At 37.5% G+C, this 19,931-nt stretch overlaps 2 protein-coding genes across 27 annotated transcripts in view; one reads left to right on the forward strand and one right to left on the reverse strand.

Moving 5' to 3' along the window:
• Positions 1 to 11,339, forward strand: part of Fmnl2 (formin like 2) — a 301,299-nt gene extending 289,960 nt beyond the window's left edge. For 2 of the 6 annotated variants that reach the window (XM_015993029.3, XM_076569480.1), the window contains 4 exons: positions 3,130 to 3,228; positions 4,085 to 4,208; positions 6,174 to 6,297; positions 9,373 to 11,339. In XM_015993029.3, the coding sequence (XP_015848515.1) occupies positions 3,130 to 3,228; positions 4,085 to 4,208; positions 6,174 to 6,265 (315 nt within the window). In that variant the 3' untranslated portion in view covers positions 6,266 to 6,297; positions 9,373 to 11,339. Of the gene's footprint in view, positions 1 to 3,129; positions 3,229 to 4,084; positions 4,209 to 6,173; positions 6,298 to 7,900; positions 7,995 to 9,372 lie in introns of all 6 variants that reach the window. The other 4 variants (XM_006974236.4, XM_042275297.2, XM_015993028.3 and 1 more) reach the window with 3 other exon arrangements.
• A 3,413-nt stretch (positions 11,340 to 14,752) lies between these two features.
• The window catches only part of Prpf40a (pre-mRNA processing factor 40A), a 50,384-nt gene continuing 45,205 nt past the window's right edge, over positions 14,753 to 19,931 (reverse strand). For all 21 annotated transcript variants that reach the window (XM_076569489.1, XM_076569493.1, XM_076569492.1 and 18 more), the window contains 4 exons: positions 19,767 to 19,863; positions 19,611 to 19,672; positions 18,238 to 18,369; positions 14,753 to 16,773 (listed from right to left, as the gene is read on the reverse strand). In XM_076569489.1, the coding sequence (XP_076425604.1) occupies positions 16,681 to 16,773; positions 18,238 to 18,369; positions 19,611 to 19,672; positions 19,767 to 19,863 (384 nt within the window). In that variant the 3' untranslated portion in view covers positions 14,753 to 16,680. The remainder of the gene's footprint in view (positions 16,774 to 18,237; positions 18,370 to 19,610; positions 19,673 to 19,766; positions 19,864 to 19,931) is intronic.

Below are 19,931 nucleotides of genomic sequence, written 5' to 3' on the forward strand. Positions count from 1 at the left end.
GTCAGTAGCACATGCTATAACTAAAGTCAGGGAGATCCTTGTGCTATTTATAGACCTGATTGAGCCATGGTGAGACTTCTTAGACTGGCATTCAATATTATGCAATGAAGGGTGGTGTGGACAGGACTGTAGCTTTTGAATTTTAATCTGGACCCATTCTTGGACATAATCCATGATGATGAAAAAGCATGTGGCAAAAAGAAAAATGATCTCCCAAGATTTCTCCTTTGGGGAAAGAACCTCAAGGAAGACTTTAGAAACTTTTAGTATTAGGAAACATCTTGGTCTTTTAGTACTTCTGGGGTTTGGTTTCAGCAGCTTGGTGATACCTGCTTCCGATGCTATTCAGTTCCCTCACATAAAGTGATGCAGTACTTATTTGCATATAACTTGTGCACATCTTCCTATATATTTCAAGTCTCTAAATTAGTTGTAACATGTATACCAGTTGTATTAATTTCTTTCCTGTTGCTGTGATAAAACACCATGACCTTTTATTAAGCAACTGATAAAAGAGTTGAATTGTCTTACTGTCCCAGAATTGATGATGGCAGAGAGAAGTCATGGTGGCAGGAGGCTGTAGCACCAGCTGAGAGCTCATATCTGGATACACAGATCAAGAGGCAGAAAGCACACTGGGTATGGTCTTTAAAAACCTCAAAGTCCAGTGACACACCTCCTCCAACAAGGCCACATATCCTAATCCTTCCTGTGTTGGTTTGCTTGTGTATTTATATGCCTGGTCACTGTTGATTAAGTTGCCAGGAAAGAGTTAGGTGGGCCCTTAATGAAAGAGGTGTGTCACTGGAGGGCAGCCAGCTTTGAGGATGGTACTGGGCGTTTACCCACCAACCCCATAGTTCCCCAGAGTTTTCTTGAGTGCGAGCAGCAGGAAATATTAGATAGAAGAAAATAAAGGATAACCTCGAGAAGCCTGGAACCTTTTCCAATGGGCCCTGACTGTCTCTGCCCTAGGGTATTTATAGAGACACCAAGGGGTGGAGCAAAAGACCTCCTCCCCCAGCACAGCCAAGTGCAGACCATCTCAGACACCTGCACTCAGGCCATGGTCCTAATCATCCTCTATGTGGACCTGCTGGGTAAAGCCACCAGGAACCTGAGAACGGGCTCCCACGGGATGGAAAAGCCCACACTAGGCCCAGTCTCTCCCTGCTTGTACATCAGGATATAAAGGCCTCAGACACCACTCTGACACTTGTCTGTGTGCCACCATGCTCCTCACCATAGGGAAATTGGACTAAGCCTCTGAAACTGTAAATAAGTCCCCAATTAAATGCTTTATGAGTCACCTTGGTCATAGTGTCTCCTCACAGCAACAAAACAGTGACTAAGACACTTCCCACAGTTCCACCAACTAGGAACGAAGTACTGAGACATATGAGCCTACGGAGTACATTCTCATCCCATCAACTTTGTATTATGCAAATAATGGTAATCTAATTTAGGAAAACGGTAATATAATTGAGAAAAATGTTGTCCTTGTTTAGTAAAGATAATATTTTTAATTTATATTTGGTTAAACTCATGGATGTGGAATCCACAGATACTGAGAACAATCCCTATTCCCTGGAGTTCTCTGTTTTTAACATTGGTCATATTGGTAGAGTTTTTAAGTATTTTAAGGATCTGAGCAGTTTATAGACACCTTTGTGAAAAAACCCTATGAGAGATATGAGAAGTATTTTTTTAAATGAGTGAAGGCTAATTAATGGCTTTAGAGATCGACCCCTGGGCCTATTACTCTAAGATTAAAGTTTAGTTACCTCCTTTCATCATGGCCAATATGGTAGTCCTATCATGAGTTGAGAGCTGAAGGAAAATCTCCTTAGTATAAGGATGCACAAGCACGGGATGGGAGGGGAGGAAGGCCACTGGCCTCCAGCTGCTGTTACCTGGCACTCTGTAGTCCCGGGGGGGGGGGGGGGGGGGGAGCTAGCCATGCTGATGAGCTGCAGATATGTCCTGGGAGGCTCCTTTGAGGTACTATAATCACATTTCTTCACATGAAAAGTTCTAAGCTTAAGGTCAGACAAGAAATCATCTATCAAAATTATAAAACAACCTGGGAAGTGCTAGGATTGCTCTCAAAGGCTCCAGTTGGAACATGTATGGAACAGAGGCAAAAAGAAGCTGCTCTGTTCTCAGCGATCTTTAGATGCTGTGGTCAAGCTTGTTTACAAGTATGCTCCTCTGCCTTGCCCTTTATCTTTGCAATCATTGTAGCTGATGTAGTGGGGATGGATAATGATGTTACGGAATACTTTCTTTGTCCTACATATATTGAACAACATTCTTGCCTGGTGCTGATCATGGTACACTGTGGGAAATTAAGTGATACTGGGAAGTTAATACACTTCCCCCTTTTTTTCCTTCCTGTGAGCCAAAAGGAAATGCAACAAAAGCAACAGAGATATGCACACATATGTAAAAATCAAAGAATAAATAAGATTTTGTTTTAAAAGAGAGAAATAGACATCAAAATGCAAACTTTATTGACAGGATTATACCCAATCCCTAAACCAAACAGATGGCCTTTCCATCAGTTTATAGCTCAACAGAAGTCTCTTGGGCAGGGATGACTTCAAGAGAGTAGCCAAGAGAGCTAAATCCATTCTCTTTCCTTTCTAAGCTACCAGGCCAGTCATTTTGACTCAGGTGTAGAGTTGTATGAAGATGGCAAGAATCCTATTGTGGTATGGCCCTTATGGGAGTATAAGTCCAGGAAAATGGAGGTTTTCTCTGGCAAAAGACAGGGTAATCTAGATTCTTCTTTCAGAGAAGGTGTTATTAGGTGGCCAGATTCTGGAAGAAATTGACTCACTTGAAAATCATTGAATATGGTGGTCAGAGGGGTGGGGCTCAAACGCTATTTTTGCTGGTCAAGGAACATCAGGAAAGTTCTTCTAGTTGAGTTCTTCAGCTGCCAGTCTGAAGACTTGTCATATGCAGACAGGGAAACACAGACCTGGAGAGGAATGTGGCCATGAAGCATCATCTCGCCTTCCCTTTGGTTCCCATGGATTTTTCAAATGGCTTTAAGAAACCTTACCTGTCACCATTTCCATTTATGCCATTTCCAATCTTTATTTTAAAATTATATGTCCCCAGCAAGCAGAAGAGGAAAATGAACTGAGAAAAAAGCAGGAACAAGCTCTCATGGAAAAACTTTTGGAGCAAGAAGCCTTGATGGAGCAGCAGGACCCAAAGGTAAGAAGCGTCTGCTTCTGAGATGGGCCTGAATGAAGCCAAAGTAGAGAGGGTGTGTGCAAGATCCTGACCACCACCTTCTGCAGCATGTGGACATTTTTTTTTTCTTTCATTACTGGTCAGCTACTTCTGGAATGAAAGGAAGTGTCTGGGAAGCATCTCCAAGTTGACAGAGATCAAGAATTTAGTTGTATATTCAGGGAAGCCATATAAGATTATCTGATAATAAGGGTCTTGAACCAGGAAAGGTTCCATGGTATCTATAGGTACTGACCTTCAACAACAGTGTCTTTGCTAGGAGCGTTGGAAGAAAGCATTTCATGAAGGAGGGAAGGCTTTTGCTGTAAGATTTGAGAAGTTGGTGACTATTATCAGCTATCTCTGTGGCCACAGAACCCAGCCTACATCAAACTGAGAGTGCTTAGTCAATAAAAAAACTTGCCTTGCAAGCATCAGAACCTGAGTTTTAGCCCCAACACCAGTATATAAATGCTGGGCATGGTGGTGGGTGCTTGTAATCCCAAAACTGTGGAGATAAAAACAGGTGGATAGAGCTGGTTGGCCAGCCAAACTATCCTATTTGGTAAGCTCCAGGTCAGTGAAAGCCTCGTCTCGAACCAAGGTAGGTATCACCCTTAGACACACACACTGCCTAGTTAGGATTTGTGTGTTCATAGCTTAAAGTTTCTGTTGTCTTCCCAGAAGTTTCCTGAATTTTTGGCATTTAAGCAGAATGTTGGGATGGTGGTATCTGTCGTGTTGGCTGTGGCTATTCAATATAAAGCTCAGGCATACTCCGAGTTTTCTTAAAGTCTAGATGGGCATTGCTGTAATCAGTTTCTGCTTTTCTTCTCAGTCTCCTTCCCATAAATCAAAGAGGCAGCAGCAAGAGTTAATTGCGGAATTAAGAAGGCGACAAGTTAAAGATAACAGACATGTATATGAGGGAAAAGATGGCGCCATTGAAGACATTATCACAGGTAAAGGGTATTTCGTCTTTGTGGTCTGTAGTGATCACACTGCCTCATAGAAGTGGGGCCACATACAGATACTGCAGCTCCTTTCGTCAACAGTTGGCAAGCTCTTTAATTGGGTTAATGAGATTTAGAATTATGCAGCAAAAATGTAAGCTAGGGTTTGAAGTACGCTTTTATCATTTGCCATCCAACACTCTCAACAATCTTGGTACCTTCTATACCTTGGCCCTTCTGTACCTAAGTCTTCTTCCCTGTTTCCCATGGGCTGTGTCATCCTTTGCCATTTTCTACCTTGTGGCCACTCCTACATGCTTGCCTAATAGGAATACTGCAGGAGAATCCATTCTGTACTAACAGGCAATGTAGGTTTCTCTGGCATGCTCTTAAAAAAAAAACCTGTTTGCTCAAAGTAACAAAGCCAACAGGAAGTTGTATTCTCCTTTGGATGAGTCCATAGGGTTCTAGCTCAGAACTGGGAACTGCTATCAGCTACTTTAGCTTGAGTTTTTTTTTTCCTAGCTTCATGTTTTCTGCTTGAACCAATTCTCCAGGTTTTCTTACTGCCTCTTACTGAGCAGGATACTTAGGCCGCTGGCCTGTTAAGCAGTGTCAGTAAGTGATTTCTCTTTGGTGACATTTGCACATGAATGCTATTTATCAGCTAAGATACTGAAAGCATTTTGCTCATATGGTAAGGTTTAAAGATGTTAAAGTATAGACAGTCATATGACTGTCCAGGTGGTCCTCACCCAGCTCAACAGTAAACTATGGTCAGTCTTGTTCCATGTATATGCTATTCCCCTACTCCCCATCCTTAGGAGGCATTCCCATAACTATAACTTCATTTGGAAATATTTAAGTATATACCTTTTAAAGATGAGGATGGATGCTTATAAAACAAAGCCAAAATATAACATTGCTTTTTATCAACATTCAAAACCATCTTAATAGTAAATGTATAGTTATTATTCATATTTCTCAAATTCTAGTTTTTCAAAAATACAATTTCTTGAATTTTCTCATCGCTTTCTGGCATTGTGAATAGGGATGTCAATTTTCTAAAACCACAGAATTTTTTGACCATCTTAAACATAGGGAAATTAAGTAGATATGTAGACTAGATTTTTAAAGTTAATGAAGAATTCCTTGCCTGTTATTAAAGCAGCATAAGTGAGTGACTAGTAAAAATGGCAATCTGGAGGTGCTAGAGAAATGGCTCAGCAGTTAAGAACAATGACTGCCCTTCCAGAAGACCGGGGTTCTACTCCCAGCAACCACATGGCAGCTCAGAGCTGTCTGTGACTCCAGTTCCAAAGGACCCAACACCCATGGCACAACATCAATGCGCATCAAATAAAACGAAACAAATGGCGATCTGTTCTCACAGTGTGCACATGTACTTGTGTCAGCATGCACAATGCAGTTGCTTGCAGAACGCCCCTTGGGAGGCATTCCTCTGCAGTTCTCTGCCTCCTCTGTAATGGGGGAAAGCTCTACTCTGTTCAGGACTAGGAATGGATGGCCAATCAAGGTAAACACCTGAGTGCCATAGTAATGTTTAATTTGAGACTAGGGAAGCATCCAACTTTGCACAGTAAGAACTCAAGACACAGGCTGGCCACGGTGTCACAACACCTGTAATCATAGTACTTAGGGGGTTGGAGGAAGGAAGATCAGGAGCCCAACCGTCATCTTTTACTACAATGAGTTTCACATCGTGCCTCAAAACAAAAAAGAGCCAAAATTTCTTACTTAAAAAAGAATGACATATTTCAGAATAGTTTTTCCTTGAAGCATTTTTCACTTCCTACTCCCCACCCTCCAAGTCCCAGATTTTCTTCTAGACTTGAATGAACTTGAATACATATTACCTTCTCTCTCAGCTTTCCTCTTACACTAACCATGTACTAATGCAATAGATCCTGGCTTTTCACTCTCTTTGTTGTCTGGCTGTTATTCTCAATGCAGTGCTGAAGACTGTGCCCTTTACTGCTCGCACCGCCAAACGTGGGTCTCGGTTTTTCTGCGAACCTGTTCTCACTGAGGAATACCATTACTAAACTATTGCTTTGTCACCTGATACTATTAAAAGGTTGCTATAGATTTTTTTTTTAAACCTCTTATTCCACCCCTAAACCCCCATATCTTAGGACCCACCACTCTGGAATGCCATCTTCTTCATTTTACATTTTGTGTTGTCTTCATGCTGCATGGTTTTGTATTTCAGTCATTACTGTATACTCATACTGCCACTTTCTGTACATGTATGTAACCACATTCCTGCGATGATATTAATGTGGGGTGACAGTTAATAGATCCACTTGCTGGGGACTAATAATATCTTTGAATGCAAAATTAAGGCCAATGTTTACTGAGTATTTATTTACTGTTCCCTAGCAAGTTTACAGATAACACCTTCCTCCACAACCCTTATTCTGAGCTACCATGGTAATAAAATGATATACTGTAAAGAAGTGCTCAGAAAATGAAAGGGGCAGGGAATACTGGGATGGCTCCATAGGTGCCTGCCACAAAGCCTGACAACTAAGATTGAGCCCCAGTACACACATAATGAAAGAAAAGAACCAATTCTGACAAATTGCTCTCTGATTTCCACACCTGAAACATGATACATATTGCCCCCCCCCCCCGCCCCAAGATAATAAAATCATCCATACTATGTATGAAAACGAGAAAGCTTCTAAAGCTGTATTTACATAAGGACCTATCTTAAGCACAACTGCAAATCAGGCCTTTCTCCAATGCCTTATATAGCCCTAAGTGTGCTGGAACTCAATACGAGCTTTACACTGGGGACCCTTTCAGCATGAAATCTTGACAACCCTGACATAAGCAATTTTCAGCCTCACAGCCCCACCCTGGGCAGGTGACCTCTATTCACTGTCATGCCCTATTTCAGCTATCTGCAGCAGTTCCATATTGGAGCAGAGATGCAAGGCAGGATATGCAAATAATGACTAAAGAGCCCCCCACTCTCTTTGTCCTCTCTCTTCATGGTAACCCTGTTCCATGTCAAATCAGAGTACTTTTTTGTGACAAGGTCACAGCTAGATGGGCTTGTTAGGAGAGTGGTGGCAGAAAGATGGAGAATAGTTTTTCTTAGCACTTGAAAATGGGAGAGGTATAAGATTTGCACAGGTAATTTCCTGAGCTTAGTGTTTATGGTTTTAAAAGGAGCAGATACATGCCTGTGCGTAGCAGTTGCTTCCAAAAGAGACAAAGAACCCACTACCAGTTGTCAATAGCTATTGCCTATCTCCTGTGCTGAGACTGACATGGAACTGGGTGTTTGGTGGCACAACTGTTCTGTGAATTGTACCTGCTCGGTGTGCTTGTGTTTTAATCCAAAGATGTCACTGTCATTGCCTGCTCTGCAGTGTTCTTACCCACCAGTGCTCATTAACAGACTCAAAACTCTCATCTGCTTGGCTGTTTGCTGCTCGACTGTCTATCTTTCTGGAGCCAATCTTCAAAGCAGCTTGAAACTGGGTGATCAGGGCTGGGTGGGAAGACACTCATCCTTCCCTTGTTTTACCTAACACAACCTGTAGTAAAAAGCCCATGCCTTCTGTTAGCTAACATACCCAGCAATGTTAAGCACTAAGTTGAGTTGCTTTCTGTTTTCATCCCATTTTTACTTAACCATCATTTTGTGTTTTTTGTTTTCTGTTTAGCCTTAAAGAAGAATAATATCACTAAATTTCCAAATGTTCACTCGAGGGTAAGGATTTCTTCTAGCACACCGGTGGTGGAGGATACACAGAGCTGGCAAGCATCCCTTTTTACTTAGCTTCCTCCTTTCTATATGCAGTCCAATGGTTATTTATGGTTAAGGGTAATACTGGTGAGAATCTGACCAGTCTTTGTGCCTCACATTTAATAATGTGTGGCCTTTTCAGCTGGCTTTCCCATTCTTTTGTGATGGCTTGGCAAAAGAGCTGATTGTATTTGCTTCTCTTAATCCTTTTTGGTCTTCAAGTTGGTTAACTCTGGTTTTATCTGGATAGGTACAGTGGGCATTGGCCAGGGAAGATGATCTACAGATTTTTAAAAGATTAGGAATTTTACAAATAATTCCTCTGAGGATCCCAAAATCACACGGCCAAAACCACCAGAATAACTGTGTACCTATGTTTTTGTTAAGACTGAAAAGGAATATGGGAAGGGCCACAATTTGCAGTGATTTAGGAGCCACAGTTAACAAGCCTCCTTGGGGACAAACCCAAGAGGGTTTGATTTTGCCTTGTAGACATGTTCACCAAGTACTGGTTTCTATGTAAACTATCAACTTAAAATGTTAGATGCCTATGTTGAATGTTTTGTTAACATAGGATGTTGCCTAGTATAAGTCTACAATGCCATCAATTTTCCCTTTAGTTAGTATTACACGTTACACACCTTTTTGTTTTGTTATGTTTTAACTCTATCCAAAGGATACATGCTAGACTATTAGTCTCATTCATAAAAAGCATGCCTTCATACTAAGAGTGCTTACCTAAAATTCATGTTACTTCATTTCATCCCACTAAAGCAATGTCTCCTTCAACCAGAATGCACTAGTCTGACTTACTCATTCACAGCTTTTTAAATACCAAGCAGTCTGTCTTGCATTAGCAATAGACTAGATTCTCCCTACAGATTGGAGCACAAACATAATAGGTGGAGGAAAGACCAGTAAGAGAATGATGCATTATTTCTGATTCATAAGAAACTCTTCTCAGCTACCTAAAGAGGTACAAAGGAAGCTGTTTTGGCAGTATTCTGGTGTATTCTTGTTAAAACTGCAAAGTCAAAACAGTTTGCTTTGTGACTTTTGCAGTAAGATCATTGTAAATTCTGATATTTAAGATGCCCCAGGAAGACTAAGCCCAGTTGCTTCCGATTGGAGAAACAATTCAAAATACTTCAACTAGCTAAGATACTGACCATAATAGAAAAATCTCTAAATTTCAGAATCCTACCAGTATTACACCTTATTTTAATTGTAAATTCTAAAGGCAAATGTCTTTGGTTCAATGCTCAATGGGTTGGAAGGGCCCATTAGTTGACTCTACACAAGCTGCTTTGACTGGCTGCCAACTGGCCTTTGTCTTGCTAAGACACACTTGAGGTTGCTCTTCTTTCATTGGCATTCTCCTCTTTACAGATCTTAGAAACCAACCATATAGACGAGCCGATGCGGTGAGACGAAGTGTGAGGCGGCGCTTTGATGATCAGAACTTGCGTCCTATTAATGGTGCAGAAATAACCATGTGACCCCGAGACCAGCCTTCACGAGAGGGTGTACATGGAACTGCCGATGTGAACTTTATGTGCTACCATTTAGCTGCAGCCTTCAATGCAGATCCAAATTTCCCTAAGGGCTCAGACTTAGTAAACACATAGAATTTAAAAATAATGGGTTCTCCTTTTAACCCCTGTTAACAAGTGCCTAAAATTGGAAGTAACTTGCTCAGATTAATCAAAGCAATAGAATTTGACTTAAATCTTTTTACATCAGTATGTTACTCAGTTTTTTAACCAAAATGTAAATTTCATATTAAATTCATTATTTGCCATTGTGACTGTCCCTTATGGCCCACCCTGGCTTCCTGGTAAATTTGTAAATAACAGGGATATGTTTGCTATGGCCTTCCTTTGCTGAGAAGTCTTCTAAGAAATTGTGTGTTTGAGCCATATTCATCAACTGTGTCTTTAAGGACTTGTAACAAGGGAGAGGGAAACTGGCACGGATAATATCCTTCTATTATTAAGCTCCAGCAAAGTACAAACAGGATGCAACTGCAGTGCCACTAGAAGTCTGTCTTGACTCATGTTGTTTCTGTGCAAGGGTATCATGCACAAAGGCAGTCACTTGCATGACTGCGGAATGGCATAAAACATTGTATAAGACTTAATTGCAGAACTGGGTTCTTAAGCTAGAGGCAGCTTTTAATAACACAAACATATTTATTAATTACCACTAAAATTACCATTATGGGTCAATTCTTAGAATAGAAATTGGTGCCTTGTTAGTCAGGGAGAATTTACCACAAGCTCTATCAGTAAGCATTCAAAATTACATGTGTTAGTGTAATGTTGGAACCTGGCCTTATTCTCTTCTGACAATCGAAGGGCCTTTTTCTTTTTCCTTTTGTAAACTGAAGTATACTGATACAGCTGACATTAAGTTATCAAGGCTGAATTGCTATGTGTATTTCTCGCTTATGAGAATTTCCAATTAGATTTTAGAAAATTAACATTAAATTTAAATTTTATTGATAAGGTTAAATGGTTAAGTCACTTATTTTTACTTCCTCACTGGCAAGGCATTTTGATCCATTCCAAAGTCAAAGACTGGACTGAAGCTAAATTTGTACTTCTCATAATATATACTCTGCTTCTGGCTTACCTTGTTGGTACATCAGTATATTAATTGTAAAAATTATTGTATAGTATTTAACCGCTGAATTTCTTGTGTTTATGTGAACCCCCTTGGTGAAGGTCCCCTTTTTCATGGATGTGTAGTTATATGATCTTTTAAAATGTACAGATATTTTGCTATAAGATTGGTGCAGTTTTTTATGGTTTTTACAATTCTCTTTTAATTCCTACCTAAGCCTCTGAGTAATCCTGTAAATATTGTTTAAAAATGTTCATCAGCCTATGCTACACAATCTGAATGTTACTTTAACTTATAGTTTTTTTAAAATATATATATTTAACTACAAGGACAATTTAAGAGTCAGTTACCACATTTCACAGTAGTATGCCTATTTACAGATCCCTTTTTAATGGCCACCAGATGGCACATTCATAAATGTATAGTTTTAAAAGAACATGCCAGGATTCTTGTCTTTTTGTTGAGTCATTCATTTTGATGAATATATTAATTTGATCATAAGAATATTGGACATTTTATCAAAGAAATCAGCTATTTTCCAAAGGTGTGCATTTGCTTAAAAAATTGCTCATTTCCCAATGCACAAACGGACAGTAATGTTGGCATATTCTTTTGTTTGTCTATTAATGATCCTGCTTCTTAGCAATATTAGAAATGTTTTATAAAAGCAATTCATGTTACTTTTCTGGTCTTTTCATGCCATTTGAGCAAATAAACTATTTACACTACTATTCTGTCATATGCTGTAATCCTTGAATTGTGTAATTTATGGTTTTTTTTTAATATGGATTTTTATCATTAAAAACAGCTTGTTATTGCAGTTTAGAACCCAAATGGAATATATTTTCGAAAAACTGCTCGCCCATATGTCTCCCCTGTCCCAGTTTCCCACATGCTGTGGTCAAAAGGCTTACTGGTAAGATGTTTAAAACATCTTAACTAACCATTTTACATATTTGGAATATTTTCAGACCTTACCTACAGCAGTAAAGTTCAATGGAAGGTTTGATTAGGTTTAGAGCCTTTTGTTATTTGTGGTCTGTTGTTTTGTTGGGGAGCTAGCCCTGGCCCTTGCATATGCTTGGCAAGTGCCCTACTACCAACTCAGAATTCAGTATGCTTTCACCCAGTGTTCAGGCACAGACACACACAAGTCAAATGCACTGCCCTGTGACCCTCGAGTCACTGATTGTGCTTTGGTGTTCAACATACATTTTGTAAAATTGGGCAATTTCTGCAGAATTACCAAAATTTACAATAGCAGATAAATACTTTAGACTACTAGTCTATTTGGTATATGATAAAATTCTGTTCACTCTGTTTTTGGTCATGTGCACCCCCAACGCCCCAAAACAGGTTTTTCTCTGTGTAGCCCTGTCCTGGGTTTTCCTTTACAGACCAAGCTGGCCTCAACTCAGAAACCTGCCTGCTTCTGCCTCGAGTGCTGGGATTAAAGGTGTGCACCACCACACCTGACTTTCACTCTAGTTTTTATTCGATATGCAAATATAATTTATCAACACAAGATTCATTTTCCACCTCTTTAAAGTTGTTGTCATCCATTTTCATGAAAAGATTTGAAGAACAAGCATAAGGTTGTGTTGGTGGATTTTTGGGGAGAGCAAGGTTTACCTTTTTAAGTAAAGTGAGTACTGCACTGAGAAACAGGGTTGTGGTCACTTCAACCCACAGCAAAGAACTGCTGTGGGCAGAGACTTAAAAGAAAAACGGCGACACAAATCCAACTTATTTAATAAAATATGCCATTTTTCTATTTACAAAAGGTCCACTGTTAAAGCTACGAGGTTCTTTACATCAAGAAAATATATAAACAGAAGTAAAAATCTGGTGATTACATAAAAAAGAGAAACCTTTCCCCAATTACTCACCTTTTTGAATAAGTCCTCTGTTCAGTTGTAGAGGAAGGCAAGAAGCCTAACACCTACCCCAAATGTTAATAGTCAGGACCAAAAAACAAACAAAAAGGTATCAGTAACAAATAGATAATCTAGTAACAATCACAGTATAGTATCAAATGGCTTAGCTTGAATGTGATCTGCTCCACAGACGAAAGAGCAGGGCTGTGGGCTAGCCTGTTTCTCTGAATTGTAAACATTAATTGTACTAGGGTAATCACTGTCAAACATCAATTACACAAAATGGCCTTGAATTATAATCCACTCAATCTCAATTCCAGCTGTGAGTACAGCAGGTTTACGGATAGCATTTATTAGACCAGGAAAACAAACTACAATGGAGGACAGCTAAGCAAAGAATAGGACTTCTTTCATTTTCACTCTGAAGTGAGCTCCTATAAATGGAGTGCTATCATGTTACCATGACTCAACCTATTTTTTAAAACCTAAAATGTTTGCAACTTATAAGTCTGAATTTTATGTTCTCATTAAGCTTTGGACACTTCCTAAGTTATAGTCACTAGGCTTTTTTTTTTTTTAGATTTTGAATGAGGCATCAGTTCTGAGTTGTATGGTTTAATTGGAATGATGCCGGTTTAAGCCCATTGCCAGGTACAGTCCTAATTAACAGATTACACACACACACACACACACACACACACACACACACACACACACACACACACAGTAGTGAAAGAGTTAAATCCCAGGTGAGAAATTCATGTTGACTATCAATGACATCAGAATAAATGGTGGATTAAATAGAAAATAATCATTGTCATTCTGGCAAATGCCATTATCCTATCTTGTAGTTCCATGAAAAAAATCATAGCATCATTTGTCTTTCCATTTTTGTAAATAAATCAAGTGTAGTTTAACCTAGAAGAGGAAGGAGGGTTCAATTAAAAATCTGGTACTGAGAGATTTCTCAAAGGAAAATATATTTAAGGAATTAACTCTAGTTTGTTTTCACTTTTGTTAGATTGCTTTTAAAACTTAAAAATTTTTATTTAAGTATACATCATTTTATGTTAAAATTCTATAATCTTCAAGCCATTCTTCATAACTCTTCCCTAAGTATTATCTGATTAGAATGCTTAAATAAAATGTAAATCCAATTTTCCTCTTCTGGATCCAAAACTCTAATGAACACTTAGTCAACTTTTAGCACTGGAGTACAACCAGGAGCATTTAGCAAATGCTTAGTAAAGTATATAAATGAATGAAAGCAGCACACTACAATCTGGAACTACATATAGTTCACAGAAAAACACACATAGGCTTTTTAGTTGCTATTAGCACTCTAAATGGATTGCCTTACTCTAGGAATATCCGTTTTTTGTTTCACAGCTAGTCAACACCAGGCCCCACTTATGAAAAATCCAAAAGATGAAATAATTGTGACTAGTCATTTATCAAACTTACCAGAAGACACAGAAAGTTTTACATGTTGAAATAAACAGTAACATTTTAAAAATGAAAATTGATAGTCCTGTCACAGTATTTAAATTCATTTGGGAGGATTGCAAATTATCCTCATGCTAAATTGGTCACACTGACTACTCTTACAAATTTTCCCCAACATAAAAGGGATGGAATAGGAGAAAATAAGAATATCAAATATTCAAGGCCAAAATTTTGCCCGTTATTAAATACATTAGCAAGCTTAATAATAGTGATGCTGAGAAAAAATTAAGTTTCAACATCAGAGCCCCTAGTCTTAACTGAAATAAACAAATTCTTTCCCATTTGAATAAATCAGATTCAAATCTAGAAGAACAAATATTCAAAGTTAAGTCAGTTTTGCCAAATCTTTTCAAGATTTAGAAATATCTAGTGGATTTAAAATATTCAAAGATTTAGTACCTTCACACTACATTTTTCTAACAACTAAAGTTCGTTGAATGGGATAATCAAGAGAAGACAATGGAATAGACTTGATTTACATGTTTTATAGCAAGGATATTACAGTTCCAGTTTCCTAAAGTAAAAATTCAATACACTGAGATAAAACTTCTATTTAAATCAATAGGGTTGTTATGATATTGATCTGTTCGCAGTAACACAAGAACTGCCTTTAAAAATCTGTTTAATCAAGATAATCACTTATATTTTTTGCTATGTCTGGTTTGCATAGGTTAACTGCAGGGATAATTTATAATGTTTTATAGGTATCTGAAAATATGAAGAAATTATAAGAAATACAGAAATCTATTTTGAGGACATGCTAAAACAAAACACATCAATAGCTTTTTATTCAAATATATCAAAAATTTAAAGTTGTACTTTAAAAGTTATTCATGGAATTAAAACATGTTTTACAGATTCTAATTTTTCTTATCAAACATTACTGGTTTACCTCCCAATATCATATCCATGATTTAAAGACTCTCTCTGACCTCCATGTCAAGTGTTCAGACTCATTAGCAATCTTGACTACTGTTAAATTGGGACCTCTGACAATCAAATTCAAGGAAGTTCTGTTGCCAAAGTTGTTAGATATTTTGAGTGACATATAATGGGGAACTAATCTCAAGCAAGCACTTTGATTATTTCACATTTCCTCAAAGATAATGATCTTTTTCACAAAGTCATGTCTTATTTCATAACAGAAAATGACATGGCAATGAAGTTTAGAAACAAAGTATCTCCCTTTTCTGAGTTTTTAAAGTGACCACTAGATTTAATTAAAACACTGGACAGGATGGGAAAACAGTTGTACTGATCTGTCCCAACTCATTTAAAGGGCAATGAAACAATTCATGTTCTATCTAAATCTCAGCTTGAAAGAGACAATCTCAGCAAGTCCAAATTAAAAGAACCAAGATAATACCTAATACTGAAGACTAAGTGCTGAATACTTAAAAAAAACAAAGAAACAAAAACATACACACATACAAAACCAAAGCCCTCCTGCACTGAAGGAAAATAGTATAAATCACATTACTAACCTTCAAAAGTTAGCATGTAAAGAGTATTCTATCTTAAGCCATTGCCTTTCTAAAATATTCCATAGGAAATTTATAAGTGAAAACACTAAGGACCTCAAATGCACAGATTTATATTCATAAATATTATAAAAGGAAATTAATGTAGCTACCATTGGTAGGATGAAACAAAATTTTAGGGATTTATTATCTTGTAAATGATCATACAATTTCCTTAGAGCTGAGTAGTTTATGTAGAAATAAACACTAGTGCACACTACAAGAGAAGGTTTAATAATAGATAAAAATGTACAAAAATATTGAAATCAGAAATGCTTTAGACTGTGTACCATGGAGTCAATACTTCTCAGTGAGTAAGGAAGGCAATTTACAACCTCCTCAATGGAATTAAAAAAAAAAGTGAAAGAGAAAGATTGGATTAAAAATTCAAAGAAAATGTTTAAGTCAACATTGATTTTTCTTCCCCCTACTACAAGGATATTTCAACTATCACTCAAAAGTTTGGTGGCACATTCTTTAGTAGGTCCTTAAGGCAATATATTTAATTTACAATTTGATTTGATGTTAGCTATTTTAAAACATCACCTCAAAATAGATGCTCAAAATAATGCCCTCATAGCCTTTTTAAAATGTATTCAGATGTTTCATAAAAATAATGGTGGCTTTATTACAGCAGTGTTCATGAGCACTGCCAGTTAAAGGTCTACCAAGTTTCCATCAAAAACACCTTTTCTTAAGAGCTCACCATAAAAGATCACGTTGGCTTTCAGCAGTTCAGTAGTGCACAAAAAAGCATTCTTATCATGGGTTGCTGGTGCTTTTTTTTGTACTACATTATCAAAAAAAATGTTCACTGTATCTTCAAAATCCAACTTCTATAAAGTAAATCAAATCCCCTCATGACTTAGAACAAAGTAGAGACGTCTGCAGCTATCAGTAAATTGCCACTTTTAATCCATCCTGCAGTGCCCTAGGAAAGGGTCACAGAAAGACAGTTATGACCGTAGGAAAATATGATTCTTGATACAGAATCAAGTTATTTTCAATTTCCTTTGCTTTTATAAAGTCCACAATAACAATACATAAATGCACTTTTTTTTTTCCTGTGACACAATTAAAACCCAGTGTTATTATGTAAATTGAACGTAAAATAATCCCTGGTCTGAATTAGACTTTAAATCATACTATAAACATATATTTGGTATAATTTATTGATCATCATCCAGTTGCTCCAAAAGGGTTCTTCTGCGCTTTTCTAATTCCCCTTCACTCAGTTCACTGCCAGAAGTATCCCAGTTACCCTGCAAAGACATTCAGCATAATTAGTCAATCCTGAAAATGTTAAGAAAATATTAACTAAAGAGTCCAAAGTAGATACGAGTTTCATTCACAGAAACACATTTCACAGGATTTTAAAACTGATACTTTGCTCCAAAGCCCAACAATGGGTTATTAAGCATTCCTAGGATGTCATTAAGAGAAAAATATGAAGACTGGGATTATACATGGCACTACTTCAGTTTATATTAAAATATGTAATCAAGGAAAAATTGTACATATATTCCTTCCTTATACACAATTAAATATGAAATATCCCTACTTAATGGAAGCCAGGCACTCATTTCCTAGTCAGTATGTTCTTTGCTAATTATATAGAGATTTTGGGTAATCCTGGAAAATAATTTAAGGTTTTGATTTTAATGTTCAAAATCTTATGCTCAAATAAACAGACAAGATTTAAACTAAATAAAATTAATACTGCATCATCTTTAAGATACAACCTTTGAAAAGTGGAGTGCACCTTTAAGATGTTTTGTTTAAACCACTGATACTGAAGAAATATAGGGGATGATTCACTCTTCATGGAAGTCATGAATCAGATTTATCCATAAAGATTAAAAAAATGGGGTACATCTGGGAAGAGTTGCTGAAAGCTGAATATGATCAAATTACATTGTAGAAAATTATTGAACAATAAAAAAGCAAGAAAACAACAATAATTAATAAACAACAACTACACATAACTCTATACTAATAGATCAGAATATTCTGATGATTCACAGGCAAAGCCACTTTTATTTATCCAAGGAACTGGTGAAACTAAGGCTGGTGCTCCTGTCTGCCCTGCCATCACTGTGTATGTGAGGAATTAACATGAATACAACTTGTTATTAAAAACACACTTTCTGTTCCTCTGTGTCTGCCATTCTCCACCAATCTTGATTAGCTGCTGGAATGCTACTTCTTGAGACTACAGTTATAAACCATGGTGATAACTGGACATTTAGAGAAACCCTGACTTGAGCCTTCTAAATTTTATAGGGAGAGGGCAAGGCATAGTTGCACACATCTTCAATCCCAGCACTCAGCAGGGAGAGAGGCAGGCAGATCTCTGAACTCAGAAGCCAGGGCTACACAAAGAAACCCTGTTTCAAAAAAACAAGCAAAAACAAAACCCTCATAATTTAAAAATCAAAGAGAAAGCGCCAAAAGTACTTTTTAGTGATAGTGCACCATTCAGAATGTATCTTTCCAATTTAAAGTGACAAATATTTTGTGCTGTTAACTATTTTTGTTTAAGGAATATAAATCGAAGAGACTCAAACAGATGGTCACTCATGAGAAGCAGTGAAGAGAATTTCATCTTTTCTTTAAGGTTAGCAGACCCAGGACAAAAAGGGTATCTTTTAACCCCATCTGGTTTTAAATGGGGCCTCCATTTTTATTTTTGTAAATTCAGAAAAAACACAATTCTAAGTACTTACAGAATCCTTTCCAGTCTTTTTCTTAGGTGATTTGTGTTTTGATTCTGATCTCTGTCTACTTCTGTCTTTTTCACTTTCCCGATCTTTATCTTTCTTATCCTTCTCTCGTTCAGTATCTGATTCTGGAGAGTCCTATGTAAATAAAAACTAACATGTCAGAATTTTGATAATAACATTCTGTTAAAAAAAAATAAAATTATTTATGCAGGTAATATTTAAGAAAATTACATTTACTAGGTTAGGTGTAGAGAGGTAAAATGTAATTTGTTTTGTTTTTAAGAATTTTTGAGCCGGGCGGTGGTGGCGCACACCTTTAATCCCAGCACTCGGGAGGGAGAGCCAGGCGGATCTCTGTGAGTTCGAGGCCAGCCTGGGCTAACAAGTGAGTTCGAGTTCCAGGAAAAGGCGCAAAGCTACACAGAGAAACCCTATCTTGAAAAAACAAAACAAACAAACAAACAAACAAACAAAAAAAAAAAAAAAAAAAAGAATTTTGAGACAGGGTTTCTCTGTATAGCTCTGGCTGTCCTGGAACACCCTCCCTGGAAACCAGTCTGGCCTCAAACTCGGAAAGATTGGCCTCAAACTCGGAAAGATCTGCCTCCTGAGTGCTGGGATTAAAGGTGTGTGTCATCACAGCCCACTTTGAACCCAGGATTTCATAGATTTCTCCAATGTTCATTGGAGGCAGGAGCAGTGTTTCCCATAGGAAGGATATATTGGGATAGGATAAACCACCATTAAAAGCCTCACCACCAGATTACACCAGAGTCCCGTCCCCCCCGCCAATGAATACATCCTTACTCACATTTTTCAAACAAATTAACTATGGTTTATTTAGATACGTATAAAGATGCTGCTGACTAAGCTGCTCACTTAGTATGTTCAAGGTTGACAGGGGCATAATTCTTCCTCAAAATTATTACTGAGAAACAAGTTATTTAAAATGTTAGTGCTTAAGTAAATAGTTCAGAGTGAGACTGAAGCGAATATTAGTGAGAAGAATGAAAAACAAACACAACCAATCTAAATCAATACAATTGCGGTAAGATTCAGGCACTAACATTTTTGAAAAACTTGTGTAAACCTAATATGTATCTACAACAGCAGAAGAGAAGCTGTTCGAACATTTGTGCACTCCCATGCACACACACACTCTCTCTCTCTCTCTCTCTCTCTCTCCTCCCTTTTTAAAACTGAAAGATCAGGGTAGGAATCCTAACACTGGTTTTGTTTTTTGTTCGAAGCTTGTGATTTTAATGGAAGATTAAGGAAAAAGACCTACACATATACAGAATTAGATTATGAGATGGCCCTATGAACCCTTTCTAGATCAAAACCTTGGAATTGTTAAAATATAGAAATTTTCTTACAGATTTATGTCTCCTCTTTTTGCTTTTCTTCTTATGCTTTTTTGATTTCTTATAACTTCTCTCTGTAAAACACAGAAAGGAAAAAAAATACGTCAGAATATGAGGAAATCAAAGTATCACGGTTTAGTTAAAAAAAAAAAAAATAGAAATACTCACCAGATTCAGCACTAGAAGAATGTTCTGAAGCAGAATGGGACTCTGATCGCTGTCTTTTTTTCTTTGAATGGCTATCATCATCATCTGAATCTGATCCCTAAACAATAGACGTAAATTTGTTCATAATAATACTTACAAATGTTTTAGTATAGTATGCCAGCCAAT

This window comes from Peromyscus maniculatus, chromosome 4 (genome assembly GCF_049852395.1).
Source record: "Peromyscus maniculatus bairdii isolate BWxNUB_F1_BW_parent chromosome 4, HU_Pman_BW_mat_3.1, whole genome shotgun sequence".
In the NCBI taxonomy this organism is placed as follows: Eukaryota; Metazoa; Chordata; class Mammalia; order Rodentia; family Cricetidae; genus Peromyscus; species Peromyscus maniculatus.